Source organism: Mastigoproctus giganteus, chromosome 10 (genome assembly GCF_048544385.1).
Source record: "Mastigoproctus giganteus isolate SK-2022 chromosome 10, ASM4854438v1, whole genome shotgun sequence".
Classification (NCBI taxonomy): Eukaryota; Metazoa; Arthropoda; class Arachnida; order Uropygi; family Thelyphonidae; genus Mastigoproctus; species Mastigoproctus giganteus.
Window position 1 is genome coordinate 126,266,480 of NC_143584.1, and position 16,162 is coordinate 126,282,641.

Here is a 16,162-nt window from a genome sequence, read left to right on the forward strand (position 1 = left end):
TTGAGTAGCTCTTGGAGACTAATACCAAAAGGACGATTGGCAGTCTTACGGGTATTGTATAAATTTTCCCATCGTGGCTCAAAAACGAATGGCCACGTAGGATGGTCTGGCAGGGATTTCCGTTTTAAAGTGTACTTTAAAGACAACTGCTTACGGCGAAGCGATAACGGTGGTTCGTTTGCTTCGACGTATAAGCTCTGGACAGGAGATGTGCGATATGCTCCAGTAGCAATACATAGGGCCTGATGATGGACGGGGTCCAGCCATCGCAGGACACTGCCTCTAGCTGAGGAATATACCTGGGACCCATAGTCTAGTTTTGATCGCACAAGTGCACGGTAAAGCCGAAGAAGGATACATCGGTCTGCTCCCCAAGATGTAGAGGAGAGCGAGAGGAGAATATTAAGTCCACATGTGCACTTTGTGCGGAGTTGATCCAAAAAGGTCAGTTTTTTATCGAAATATGAGTCCCAAGAATTTTATGTTCGCTGCTACTGGAATAGCATATTGTCCGAGTCTTAATTCAGGTTCAGGATGAAGATTACGCTTACGACAAAAGTGTATGCAAACGGTCTTCTCCGGCGAGAACCTGAAGCCATTAGCAAGTGCCCAGAAATTCAGATTACCAATGGCTTTCTGCAGTTGTCTTTCAATAACCCTCATGTTGCACGACTGACAAAAAATGCTAAAGTCATCAACATAGAGGGCACTGTTTACAGTCGGAAGAAGTTGTTCTGTGATTGAATTTATTTTGATGGCAAAAAGTGTGACACTTAATACTGATCCTTGTGGTACTCCCTCCTCTTGACTGAATGAAGGAGAGAGTGAGGATCCCACGCGAACTTGGAAAGATCGATTGGCTAGAAAGTTTTTAATAAAAATTGGGAGTTGGCCCCTAAGACCAAGGCTATGCAGATCTTTTAAGATGCCAATTTTCCAAGTTGTGTCATACGCTTTCTCCATGTCAAAGAACACCGACACCAAGTGTTCGCGTTTTAGGAAAGCATCCCGGATGGATGCTTCCAATCTAATAAGATGGTCCAAAGTGGACCGGTTCCATCGGAAGCCGCACTGGATGCTGGAGAGAAGGTCATTTGATTCTAAATACAGGCATACCTCGGTTAACGTTACCTCTGATAACGAAGCTTCGATATAACGAAGTCCGCAATTTCAAGCCCCATTTAACATAAAAAAAATATTCCAGTTTAATCACCTGAAATCTAAACAAACTGAAGAAATTACGGAAACCTTTGGGGCTTCTCGTGGTTGGTTCGAGAAATTTAAAAAACGGGCCAGGATTCATAGTGTAAAATTAACAGGAGAAGCTGCAAATAAGTTTCCAGAAAAACTAAAGGAAATAATTGAACGTGAAAATTTTCCACCAAATTTGGTGTTTAGTGTTGACGAAAGCGGTTTGTTCTGGAAACGGCTACCAACAAAAAGCTTCATTTCTATTGAAGAAAAATCAGCTGCTGGGTTCCAAGCAGCCAAAGACCGTTTAACGTTACTCTTTGGATCAAATGCCTCTGGCAATTATAAATTAAAATTGTTATTAGTTTACCATTTAGAAAATCCGAGGGCATTAAAAGGTAACATAAAAATGAATTTACCTGTAATATGGAAAGCAAATAGAAAAACGTGGGTTACCAAGGAGTTATTTACTGATTGGTTTGTTGACCACTTTTGTCCTGAAGTAAAACGGTATTGTCAAAAAAACAACTTTGAAGAAAAAGCTCTTTTGTTGTTAGACAATGCTCCGGGACATCCTACTGATCTTAACACGTTGGACACATGCATTCCTGTCAAAGTTGTGTTTCTTCCAGCAAACACAACTTCCCTGATTCGACCATTGGATAGCATCATTTAAAGCTTATTATATGCGTCGAACATTAATCAATTTAACTGAACTAGAGGATAAAGAGGAAATGACAGTTAAAACTTTTTGGAAAAACTGCACCATTAAAAACGCAAATTGAAAACATTGATAGTTCTTGGAAAGAAGTCACTAAGAAATGCTTAAATGGAGTTTGGCGCAAAATATGGCCAGAAGTTGTATAGAAGAAGAAAATAACATCCAAGAAATTAGAAATGAAGTTATCCAGTTGGCTCAATCAATAGGTTTCGAAAATGTCGATGAAGAGGATGTTAGAAATTTATTGAATGCAGAAGATAATGGTTTTTCAGTGGAAGATTTAGAAAACCTTGTTAGCAACGAAGACAAAGATAATGAAGACGAAGTTAAAGAAGTTCCTGCCGAAAAAGTGTTAACAACCAAAGATTTAAAAAAGGTGCTTAAATGACATTGAAAACGTTTTAAATTTTTTTAGTGAAAATGATCCTGATTTAGGAAGAAGTTTTATTGTTAAGCGATCAGTGTTAAATGCAATAACTCCGTATAGGCGTTAAATGTTAAATGAAAGAGAAAAAAGCATAAGCAATCAACTTTAGACTCATATTTTAAAATGTGATTTTACTTTGTATGTAAGTTGACTGTTTATTTAATAAAACTTTTCTTTGTTCGAAAAAAAAGCTTTTCATTTTCTTTACGTAGGAACGTATCCCTATTCTGGCCATAGTATTTTTACCTCTGAAAACGAAGTTTCGCTTAACGAAGTAGTTTCGTGGAACGCATCCTATTCGTTATTCGAGGTATGCCTGTACCATATTAAAGAGAATTTACCATTCTCTCCAGGATTTTGCACAGACAGCTAGTCAGAGCAATAGGACGATAGTTGGTGGTGACTTTTGGATCCTTTCCTGGCTTAGGAAAGGCAAGAACAATTGCCTTTCGCCAGGAGTCTGGAAACTGCCCTTCAATAAAGATTCTGTTATACAGAAGGAGCAGACAATCCATAGATTTTGGTGAAAGATGTTTAATCATTTCATAATGGATGCCATCTGGTCCAACAGCACTTGCTTTGTAAAGAGTGAGGGCTCTTTTCAGTTCCTCCATAGTGAATGCCCCGTTGTAGGGATAGAGGCCCTTGGACTTAAAATTAAGTGCTTGTTTTTCCAGTTTATGTTTCAGGACCAGGAACTCTGGGGAGTACGAGGATGTTGCGGAGATATTAGAGAATGTTTCCCCAAGAGCACTGGCTATTGCAGTTGGATCTGCAATAGTGCATCCATTATAATCTACGACTGAAGAAGGGTGGGATGTATATTTCCCCTTCATTTTTCGGATTTTATCCCAGACTACCTTAGAGTTGGTAGACTGGTTAATAGATGATGTAAAACGGATCCACGATTCCTTTTGACTCTGACGACGGATGTAGCGTGCTTTGGCTCGTGCACATTTCAAGGCTATAAGGTTGTTCGTGGTAGGATATCGGCGAAATATCCCCCACGCTTAGTTTTGAGCCTTTTTTGTTGTTGTGCATTGTAAATTCCACCAAGGTTTGGGAAATGGTGGAAACCGGGCAGATATTTTTGGGACAGCATTAGCAGCTGCATGGGCAATGATTTCTGTGATGTACTTTACTGCGTCATTGATAGGCTCCCGACTGACTGTACTGAAGTCGAAATTTGCCTGATGTTGGAAGGCATTCCAGTCACCGTGATCAAACTTCCACCGTGGTAACCTAAAAGGAAGACATGGTTTCCCACTGTGTAACAAGGTTATCACAGGGAAGGGAAGTGATCACTTCCGTATGGATTATCCTCCACTTCCCAAGTGAGTGAAGGGAGTAGAGAAGGGGAGCAGATAGAGAGATCAATGGCAGAAAAAGTACGGGTAGGCATGTGGAAGAAGGTGTTTGTTCCAGTATTTAGAAGGGAAAGGTCATTGTCATTGAGCATACGCTCTATGACTCGTCCCCTTCCATTGATGTTAGCACTACCCCACAGGGTGTTATGTCCGTTAAAATCCCCGAGAAGTAAGAAAGGGGGAGGCAACTGCGTTAGAAGATCATCAAGGTCTTCCTGGGAGATGTCAGTCCCAGGTGGCAAATAGATAGAGCAGACCGTTAATAAAAACCCCACCGTAAGGCGAATCGCAACAGCTTGTATGCTAGTTGTAATTAACCAGGGCTGCACTGGGGTCTGGTTACCCACAAGGATAGCCACTCCCCCATGAGCAGAGCCATCAGCAATTCTGTCCTTTCGAAAAATTGTGATGTTGTGCATGGTGGGATCATCATTTGCCTTTAGATATGTCTCCTGCAAGCAAAAGCAAACTGGCTCGTGCTTTTGCAGGAGGGCCTTGATGTCATCAATATTTCGCCGGAATCCATGACAATTCCATTGTAGGAATTTAGCCATTATTTTAGCTTGGTGGGTCCATCAGGCGGCTTCTGATTTGCTGAGGGCTTACTTTTATCAGTCTTGGGTTTATCTTTTTTGGGGAAGAAAGGATGCTGTCCCGTGTCCATTTCTTCCTCCGCAAAGAGTTCCAAGACTGAATCTTCGGGTACCTCCTTCTGCTCGACATCCATGTTTTCTTGGGTAGTAGGGGAGCCTTCCCCTTTCTTATTCTTTTCTTTCATAATTACCTTTGTTACTTGTGGAGCATTAGGAGGTACTGATATAGGAGTGGCAGCTGATTGGTTTTTCTGTGCAGGTTTTTGAGAACTTAAGAGATAACGCGCGATGGGAGTGAAAGACTCCTTTGGAGGAATGGTCATGTCCGTCTGAGTTCCGACGGAACATCTCCCTGCTACTTTCTGGGCATAGGTAGGTTTGTTGATATTCAGGGGTTTCACCGATTTCCTTGCCTCCCGGTATGATATATTTAGCTCTGCCTTCAGCCGTTGAATTTCTTTTTCTTCTTTCCACCTCTGGCATGCTCGTGAGTAGGCTGGGTGTTCGCCTTCACAGTTAATACAGGTGGGTTTTGCGGCTGAACATGCTGTTGTTTCGTGGTCCTTTGCACCGCATCGAGCGCATGCAAGGACTTCAAGGCAGGCCATTTGAGAATGTCCATACTTCTGGCATTTAAAACACCGTAAAGGGTTCGGAACGTATGGACGCACTGAACAATTGATGTATCCAGCTTTAATCTCGTCAGGAGGTTTAGGAGAGTTAAAAGTCAGGATAACGCTCCTGGTTTTAACAATTTTTCCATCCCTTCGCCCAGTAATTCTCTTGACGGCAATAACTCCCTGTGGTTTTAATTTGGAGCAGATTTCCTCCTCGGTTACGTCGAGAAGGTCCCACTCCGAAATGACACCTCTTGATGAATTGAGTGTTCTGTGTGGTGTCACTGTTATGGGTATTCCTCCGATTGATGTTACTCGGAGATGTTCTGATTGCCTGTCATTTTTAGATTCAATCAAGAGATCACCAGAACGAAGCCTCTTAACTGATTTGGGTGAATCTGCTAACCCATCTAACCCTTTTTGAATAAAAAAGGGCGACATTTTACCAATCGGTTTTTCCCCGGTGGAGTGTATAATTAGGAACCTTGGAACAGGTCCCGATGGTACTTCAGTTCGCTGCCTCTTTGTACTAATAATACTATCTGTGTCTTCATCTCTGTTTGCAGATAGGGACCGGGTTGGGGCCCCTGAAGAGATAAGTTTATCAGGATTCATTGAGTTTTTTATATTGTTCAGTGCCCGGGCTCCCCACCCACCACGGAGCCCAAAGGGACGCCCACTACCCGGCATGCAATAAATGCGCTCGGGAGTGGAACGCCAGGGCTACCCAGACACTATACACCGCCGCCAGCCCGAATCCTGTCGCTTGGACCATGAGGGTAGGGGAGTGGCATTGACACGGTTGACCCTCGCAGGCGAGCCTACTAGCTGACTGATCCTAGCCGGGCCTTCTAGGACCACCCGTCTTGTCGAAGCAGGGGCCAAAGTGGTGTATCGAAGCTGGGCCCCTCAACCACCAGGATCCCCCTTTCCGAATTTCCACGGGTCGCAGCGCACGGCAAACACGCCGGATTCCATTGATGTAAGCCTGGAACCTGGGCTGTGGGCGTTGGATCCCAGTGATGCTATTCTGGAAGTCCAGCAGCGTCACTGGGAGGTCCCCTCACCACGTACAGGTGCCCACGTCGAGGGGAATTATAATGGGAATCAGACTGTTAGATAAGAAGAGAAACCCATGGATTAGGCAGCAAACTCAAGTAAAGGACATTCTTAACAAAACTAAAGAACTAAAATGGTCTTGGGCAGGACATAGCTCGAACATATGATGACAGATGGACTAAGAAAATAACAGAATGGTCCCCGTAGCCGAGTGGGCAGGAGCGGGCGTGCAGTAGCACACGATCTTTGAGTAGACCGGGGTTCAAGCCCCTGACTACTGAATACAGTCGATCTGCCAACCCGCACTGGACCAGAGTGGCAGATTATGGTCCATTTTTCCCTCAGCATGAATTGTTGAGGAGGCTTCCATCCTGCAGTGGGTTGATAATGGCTGCACTTCACTTTTACCCAAGAGGAGCTAGAAGAAAACCTGGAAGACAAAGGCGGAGATGGATAGATGAAATTCATGAGTTTGTGGGTAGTAAATGGATGGCCAGCACTCAAAACAGAAGGAACTAGAAAGTTGTTGGAGAGGCCTTTATCCTGCAGTGGATTGAAAATGGCTGATGATGATTACTAAAGATATTATTCGTTTTATTATAGAATACAATACCAGAACAAAGAATAAAATTATAAAGTGCACTATTTTTAACTACTTCTTGCCTTTTATCCCAAAAAAACCTAACATAAACCATGCACCTACTCTTTATTTTTTTGTCATGCTCACAGGAAGGTTAAAAGGTATTTGAATTTTAGTTATACAAGAGCATGCCATCTAACTTTCGATGGAATCTACTGTACAGGACTACTGTAATGTTCCAATCAGACACTGATATCCAGTGGAGACTGTGGCATGACATCCTTCTAACCCGTCAAGCTACAAAGTGTCGGATTAAGTGCCTCTTCTGTGCCACTCCAGGTACCCTGGAACATATGTACCAGGTGTGCCTTCTGAATAACAAACTGCTGGAGTATGCATTGGATGTTGTGAGGCTTGCCCACAACCACGTCCACACTTAGAACTACTGGTACCTGCTTTGCTCACCAAGGAAGTGAAGCCAGTCGACATCGCTGGACAGTGCAGTGTTAAGTCAGTTTGGTGTGACATAAGCATTGGGAGATCAAAATTGAGAGTAGGAGTGTGCTATAGGCCTAATGACTCTGATGAGTATAATAAGAAACTGTACAGGAAAATAGAGTGGGCCAGTAAATCAGAGAGTCTTATAATGGGAGATTTTAATTTCCCAGATATTGACTGGAATTTGGGGGCTGGTCACTCACACACTAGCAGGGCTTAATACTATTGATTTGATTATCAGCAGTGATTCTTCATGCATTAAGAATCTGCAGATAAATGAACCACTAGGTGGCAGTGATCACAGTGTGCTGAAGTGGGATTTACTCAAAGAGGTAACTACCATTAGGGGTAAAGGGAAGGGTTATTGCTTCCGTAAAGGCGACTACGATGGACTGAGACAGTATTTTAATTCTATACAGTGGGATCAACTGATGATGTTACCAACAGCAAATTCAAAATGGGAAGCATTCAAAGAACTTATCTTGGAAGCTACTAGGCTTTACATACCAACTAAGAAATATTGTTCAAGGTTTAGGCCAAAATGGATGTCAGATGAACTAATGAGGCATATGGCAGAGAAGAAAAATGCATGGGATACTTACAAATTAATGGGTGACACAGAAGCCTATGATAGATACAAGTTGATATGCAACCAAGTTACAAAGGAGGTTAGGCAGGCGAAGGCAGATTACGAGAAATCCTTGGCAAGGGATGCAAAGGAAAACAGCAAAGAGTTCTTTACTTATGTAAACTCTAGAAGGAAGGGGATGAATCAGATTGGTCCACTTGATATCGATGGGTCAACTGTTGATGATCCTGCTCAGGTGGCTAACAAACTAAATGAATATTTTGCATCGACATTCACACATGAGGAGTTATTCAGCGAGGGGAATGCCAGAGGTGTATTCAACTCTAGCAGTAAGCTACAGAATCTTGAAATAACTGGGAGTAAAGTGGAGGAGAAACTGTTGAAGATAAACACAAGAAAGGCACCCGGGGTGGATGGGATCTATCCAGTTATATTAAAGGAGGCAGCAAAGGAAGTAAGAAAACCCTTAGCCATAATTATGAGAGCTTCCTTGGACTCTAGGGAGGTACCCATAGACTGGAAATGTGCAAATGTGACCCCAATTCACAAAAGAGGATCAAAGGCTGACACAAGTAATTATAGACCTGAGAGCTTAACTTCTGTTCCAGGAAAATTAATGGAGGCACTGGTTAAAGAAGCACTGCAGGATCATTTAGACAAGACTTCAGTTATAGCTCGGACACAGCATGGTTTTGTTAAGGGGAAGTCTTGCCTGACCAATTTGATTGGATACTATGATGCAGTCACAAAAGAACTGGATGCAGGGAATAGCTTTGATATTATATACTTGGATCTTAGAAAGGCTTTTGATACTGTTGCACATGGAAGACTGCTACACAAATTGGAGCAGTGTGACATTGGAGGCAAACTGCTGTTATGGATAAAGGGGTGGTTGAGGGGGAGAAGACAGAGTGGTAATCAATGGACACTGCTCATCGTGGACTAATGTTATTAGTGGAGTCCCTCAGGGCTCAGTGTTGGGTCCATTGTTTTCTGTATTTATAAATGATATTGATGATGGTATATCAAGCTTAAAGTCCAAGTTTGCAGACGATACCAAGGTTGGCAGGGTTGTCAAGGACACTACTGACACTATACTGCTGCAACAGGATCTGGAAAGGTTGAGCAGATGGGCTGAGAGGTGGCAAATGAAGTTTAACATTGACAAATGTAAAGTACTACACATGGGAAACAGCAACCCCACAGCAACGTATCAACTCTGTGGTACTACACTGACAGTGGTAGAGAATGAAAGGGACTTGGGAGTGGTTGTGCAGGCAGATATGAAGTTCTCTGAGCAGTGCAGACGGGCGGCAAGAGTAGCTCATGGAGTATTGTCAATGATATACAGGAATTTTTCTAGCAGGGATAAGGAGGTGATTATTCCCTTGTATAAGGCAATGGTCAGGCCACACCTAGAGTACTGTATACAGGTCTGGAGGCCTCATTTCAAGAAGGATGTAGAGCTGCTGGAACGAGTACAGAGAAGGGCAACAAGATTAGTGAATGGAACAAAGGGGTGCTCTTACGAAGAAAGGCTTAAGTTTTGCAAATTACAGTGTCTGGAGACTAGGCACCAGCGAGGTGATCTGATAGAGGTGTATAAAGCCTTGAATGGTTTGAGCATGCTCAATGCTGATGGGATTCTTCCTCTAGCTCAGAAAAATCACCTCAGAAAAATCAGAAAAAAAACAGACTTCCATCCCTTGTAGTGGAGGTTGATAGCCTAAATAAGTTTAAGGCTCAGCTGGACAGGTATTTTGAATGAACAGAGGGGTGAAGTGGAAGTGGGGGTTTTTTTTTTTTTTTTTTGGCTGATGCTGCATAAGCTTCCTTTCTTGCATCAAATGCCTCTACTAATGCTAATGCTCTGAACAGACAAAACACCACTTGTAACTTGTTATTCATTGCTGTGAAGGCCATCATCTACAACTTTTACTTGAAGCACACAAGAAGCAGTGACGACGTGCCACCTATCGAAACATCAAGTGGAGTCTACAGAGAAAGTTGAGAGCAGACTTCTACTCAAATTCCACCATAAAAGACCCAAAACTTTGAATCATCACAACATTGAATAGAACAGCGGCAGTCACCTCTTCACCATCACCTTCAATGTGTGACCTTTTGACCTTTAGAATGCGACTGATCCAGTGTCAAGAAACTGTCGTCTTAATTCTCAAAATTTAAATGTAGAAATGTTGGTTTTTTTTCTCTCCAAAATTTTCTTTATTATTTTTCTCCTTTGTACATAGAATGTAAATAGATTTTGTTGAAAATGTATCTACTGTTCATGTTTAAATAAAAAAATATATATATCTATCCATTATCCATCCATCCACCCACCTGAATTGGAGTCCTAGGTATATCTTCAGATAGTGATCTTGGATCAACTGAAAGCACTCTAATTCGCTGCTGAGTTGGAGTGGAAACTTTAGGCATTGCTTCTAACATCTCTTTCCATGTTTTACTGCTTATAAGACCCATTATACAGATTTATTTTTCTAAAAAATAAAAAAAGGATGAAGATGGAAATAAGATTATTTTACATTTCATATAATAATATCTATAATACTATATATAGGGTGTGCACACACCCAATATATAGATATGAGCCCAATTCCCTGACATGCCATTACACTTTTTTCATCCCATGACAGGTACGAGTACCAAATGCACAGGGTGGCTGTTATGTCCAGCTTTTATTGTTATTAATCAGGGAATTCCGACTATCCTAAGATGTTCAAGGAGTGCAACTTTTTGGAGTTCCTTCTAAATGTGTATTATTATACCAAACAGTACAAATACAGCACACGGGAACAAGCAAAAATAAAAATAATAAATAAATAAATAAAAAATAACAGATGAAAATCATTTAAAAAAAAAAAAGTCATTCATACATAAAATGAATTTTAAAAAAGTTTTTAAGGTAGACTTACAAAAGTGTATTTTTTTTTTTTTTTTTTTTTTACTTTTTATGAAACCCCAAACACGAGAGGTATTAGAGCCTAGAGTACTTAGTACCATGCTTGGATTGGAGGTTGAGAAGACAAAAGAAGATATTTGTTGACATTAGACATGAAATTCTGTAAGACTGTAATTTTCAGGAAATACATATGAAGGAAGTTTGTTCCAGAAAATGGCAGTTGAATGAATAAACGAGCATGATGAAAAGTTGGTTATGTGAGTTTGAAGTTGGATAGTACAGTCAGTCCTCGTATAGCAAGATAGTTGTGTTCCTAGAAACCCTCGTGCAGTGCAAAATCGTGCAATATAAACAACAGGCCCTATGGGAAAAATAGGGTTAGGTGCCGACCACCCAAGATTGAACACACATTTGTAACCAAAACATTACCAAACACAATAAATAATAAATAAATAAACGGCTATTACGTAATAAAATATTGCTAATGCTTTTGCTTCTATCGTAAGCAAACTTGTTTTTTGTTTGATTTTCTATCCAAACAGATGACAGCTGTTCCATCTCTTCCAATTCTTTGTCTTAATCTAATGGATTTTAATTACACTTTGAGTTGTTCCTGCTATAAAAGTTTTTATTATTATTATTATTATTATTAGCCATATGGTTGTTGTTATTGATGGGGTTTTAAGTGCAATGGCTACTTAGGCCATATTGCACTTAGAAAAGTGGTTCATACTGCCTGTGTTGATTCGGGTAGAAGCAGTTAGAAATGGCTATACAGTCCTATTCATTTTAGGAAGGAGAAGAATTTTGTGAGATTTGATTTTTCGCCTATGATATGGCTAAGTGACAAAGGTTCCTTTAAGCTTGCCAGAGAACTGAATGACACTAGTCGAGCATTATTACACAGAGTACATTCCGAAGTATGTATTTGACTGTGAGTGGCGTATGACAATGGTTACACTGAGGAGGGTCACGGCGCCTCCGTAGCCAGGTGGGAAGGAGCAGCAGTGCGTAGCACACGCTTCTTGATTAGACCGGGGTTCGAGCCCGTCACCACCAAATACGGAGGATGCGGAAAGGTCAGGGAATGACCACCGCATATCCCGGAGCAATATGGCCTTAGTTGCTAATGCTCCTAAAAAGCAAATAACAAACAACAAACAAACAGGAGGGTCATTCCCTGACAGGAGGAACAAATGAGTTAAATGAGTATGGCCAATTCTGGCTCTGGCTAGAATTACTTCTTCTTGTCTGTTTGCAATGAGGCTGGAAGCCCATAATTTTGGTACAGGTTTAATTTGAAAAGTTTATTATGAATTTGCACTTGCCATTGAAGAGTCCATCGACCTTTACATATACTTTGGATCTTCATTTTATAATCTGTGAACGGTACTAGGGAATTGAATTCGTTGGGGCTGCTCTTGATGGATGTTTGGCAGCATCATCCGCAATTTCATTTCCTGGTATTCCAGTATGGCCAGGTATCCAGCAGAAAATAACCTTTTGTTGATGCTCTCTCAGACATATCAACTCTGTTGTAGAGGGTAAGTAGACGGGGAGTTGTTTTGCAAGGCTAATAAGGAACTCTGCGAGTCTGTGTATATTAAGCTCTTTTGAATTGAAATATGGAAAATATTTTCTATAGCAAGCTTTATGGCATATAATTCAGTTGTGTAACTACTGGAGAGATAGAGAATGATAGTATCAGAGAGTACTACTGCTGCACCCGATCCACTCTCAGACTTTGATCCATCTGTATAAATTTTAGCGAAGTCAGGATAACGTTGAGTATGCGTTATGTGTAGCTGTTGGATGTGAATATTTGATAGTGTTTACCCCAGTGGAAATAATTGTCACAAGATGGCATAATGACAGACCATGGAGGGTCGGGATCTATAGGATCTTGTAAGATTTTATTGAAGTGTATATCCCAATCTTCTGCCAGTTGTTTTAGCCTAATACCAGCAGGCCGAACTGTCTGTGGTTTGTTTCTATAGAAGGTCGTAAACTGTGGATTATAAAGTATTGACCAATTAGGATGGGTCATCTGGCTTTGGATCTTGGTTGCATAGTTCAGCAGCAGCAGCATTTTTCTCCTGATATTTAGGGGAGGTTCATGAGCTTCAACATACAAACTTTGCACTGGAGATGTTCTGAATGCACCTAGTAAGTTCAGAACATCACTGAACTTACTAGGGTTGAGGCGAGATAAAGCACTCTCCCTAGCAGGGTCGAAGACAGGTGTGCCGTAGTCCAGTCGTGATCTGATTATGGTTATATATAAATAAAGCGGGCTGTAACGATCTGCTCCACATCATCGATCATGTTGTGGCTGATAAGACTGAGTACGTTCAGTTTTTTTTTGACAAGTAGTCCAGAGATGTTCAATGTGCTTTTGGAAATTAACTTATTGTCAAAGAACAATCCTAGTAGATGAATACACGCTATGGGAAGAGGATATTCAAGTGCAGCTCGGGTTCAGGATGCATATTGCGTCTGGAGCAGAAGTGAATGGCAGTAGATTTCTGGCTGGATAGTCTATAACCATTTTGTGTCATCCATGCCAGGATGCGATTCATTGATATTTCAAGGTGCCATTCAATGTAATGCATGTTTTGAGAATGACAAGAAATTGAGAGATTATCTGCGAAAAAGTATGAATCCGCAGTTTTCGGAATGAGTTCAATTATATTATTCATTCTCATTGCAAACGAGGTAGAGCTGAGAACAGACCCTTGTGGAATTCCTTCTTCTTGGATAAAGATTTTAGAGAGGGTTCCCCGATAATGAACTTGAAAGGATCTCCGTTGAAGGAAATTTTGGATAAAATATGGTAAATTACCTCTCAGGCCAAGAGAATTTTTTCTGAACATACCTTTAAGATGCCAAAACGCCACGTAGTGTCAAAGGTTTTCTCAACGTCAAGACAGACCATGACGAGATGTTCCTTTTTGATGAAAGCATTTCTGATATTTGTCTCGGCTTTGATCATAAGATCCAATGAAGATTGGCTTTTCCGGAATCCAAATTGGTTGTTATTTATCAAGTTTTGAGACTCGAGAAACAAAGTAAGACGGCGATGTATCATTTTCTTGAGAGTTTTCTACCAGTCATCTACCACTTAGGTGGTAGATGACTTTCATCAACCGATGAAATACCACCACTTTGCTTATTGGAGGCTTGAAGTGGCAAAACCCATGTTTAGTCTCTAGAGCAAAGTTTCCGGCATTTCCCTCTTCCCATACTTCTCCTTCAACCCATGCACGGTACTAAGTACTATAGGTTTTGATACCTTTCGTGTTTGGGGTTCTCATAAAAAAAAAAAAAAAAAGTTTTGCTGAGACAGCTGGTAAGGGATATCGGTCTGTAATTTTGAGGAACAGAATGATCTTTACCGGGTTTTTGCAATCAGTAGTACATAAGAATGACTCCAGGAGCTTGGGAAGTTATGTTCAGAAAAAATTCGATTATAAAATATGAGCAGCGAAGAGAGTGATCTTTGATCCAGATTTCGGAGCATTACATAATATATCCCATCAGGGCCAGCAGCACTGTTTCTTGAGTTGGTAAGAGATTGCTGTAGATCAAACATGGTAAATGGCTGATTATAAGATAAAGCAGAATTGTCAGTGTAATACAGTCTGGATTTCTCTGCAACTGTTAATTTTTTTGGAATGATTGATCATAAGCATTACAAGAAGGCAACAGAGAAAATACAATTCCCAGTGCATTTGATATATCTGTGGGATTAGAGAGTTCTTCTCCATTCCAGTTTAGTAGCTGGGTGGATAGAGGTGGAAATTTATTGTTCAAACATTTTATTTTTCTCCAGATTAATCTGATATCAGTATTTTTATTAACTGGTGAGGCAAATTTAATCCAAGTTTCTTTTCTTGCTTTGCGTCTGATATAGCGAGCTTTAGCTCCGAGCCGTTTATAGTTAATAAGATTGGAGGTGTTAGGATATTTGCAGAAAAGGTTCCATGCTTTGTTTTTCCTCATTTTTTGCATTGTTGCAATCTTCATTCCACCAGTAATTTGTTTTTCATCTATTTCTTGCTTGATATCGAGGAATGGTGACAGATGTGGCTGCCAGCATTTGATTTGTGACGTGCTCACTATTGATGGAACCGGACTGAATGATATCGTTGCCAAATGAGATGTGCAATCTGTATTTTGCCCAGTCAGCCTTTGAAAATTTCCATTTAATTGGACTTTCTGTTGGAAAGGAATAGAATGTTTGAATTTTGAAGATTAACGGATAATGGTCGCTACTATAAGTATCACTCAGAGATATCCAATCTATACCTTGGAAAGAGGATTGGGGAACAGATGGAAAGGTCTATTGCAGATGTTGAGGCCGTAGGGAGATGCACATATGTAGGAGACCCAGTATTCAGTAATGTTAAATTCTGCCTATCGATCAGCATTTCGATAAACTTACCTTGTCTGTCTGAGGTGGGGGAACCCCATAATGGGTGATGTGCATTAAAGTCTCCTAGTAAACAAAACGGTGATGGTAACTGCATAACAAGATCTTTAAGTTCCTGAATAGTATATTGATGATTAGGCAGAAGATATATGGAAACCAATGTCAGAGCAATACCATTAACAACACACGTGGCAGTGGCTTCTAAGGATGTTTGTAATGGAATACGTCTGGCAGGGATGCTTGAATCCACAAGTACTGCTACTCCTCCATGAGCGTTATTGGAGTCAGCCCTGTCTTGCCTGAATACAGTGTAATTTTTGATTGAAACTGAGACTAGAGATGTCAAATTAGTTTCTTGCAAGCAAGAAATGAATTAATTCATGTATATCATCTATGTTACTGCAAAGACCTCTACAGTTCCATTGGATAATATGTTCCATTATTTGGTTTTGTAAGAGGAAGGTGAATCTGTCTGCTTTTTATGCATGGGTTGTCTGTAATGGTCAGATTTAGATTTTTCTTTCCTGGGAAAATTAGGGTGTCCTGAATCATTTTTATCCTCCTTATCTCCATGTAATTCAAGAAAATCTTCTTGGTTGGGCATATCATCAGTATCCATGCTTGTTGGTTGTTTCACCTCCACAGGATCTGATTTATATAATTTTTCTGCCACTTTACTATGGGTTAGGTTTTGAGTTGGAACTGTTGAGTGGCATATTATTACTTTGATCCACTAACTGTGATTCAGATGTAGGCTGAGTCGATAGTACTGATCGAGCCCAGTCAGCGATCGATTTGTCGGGGGAGATTGACACTTCTGTTTGACATGCTACTGATTTGTAACTATGGGTAGCTGAAGTGTAAGTGGTTTTTGGAATACTTGATTTTACTTGTCTTCTAGCTTCTTGAAAAGATACTTTATTTTCAGTCTTGTATTTCTGTATTTTTTTTCCTAACCTCCAGAGATCACAATCTTTGGAGTAAGCTGAATGATTGCCCTTGCGGACACTGTAGAGTTTGTGCCTTGCATTCAGATTGAGTATGAGTTTTGCAACCGCAGTTTGGACATGTTGCATCTCCACGGCATCTTGTCTGGGAGTGGCCAAATTTCTGACATTTGTAGCACCTCCGAGGGTTTGGGATAAAGGGCCGAACACGACAGTTT

General features: G+C 40.8%; 1 protein-coding gene across 1 annotated transcript in view; it reads right to left on the reverse strand.

The window, feature by feature from the left end:
- LOC150079275 (uncharacterized) overlaps positions 1 to 16,162 on the reverse strand; it is a 124,091-nt gene that overhangs the window by 73,221 nt on the left and 34,708 nt on the right. Inside the window, exon 2 of the mRNA XM_090383546.1 lies at positions 9,986 to 10,143. Within this exon, the coding sequence (XP_090239672.1) occupies positions 9,986 to 10,126 (141 nt within the window). The 5' untranslated portion in view covers positions 10,127 to 10,143. The remainder of the gene's footprint in view (positions 1 to 9,985; positions 10,144 to 16,162) is intronic.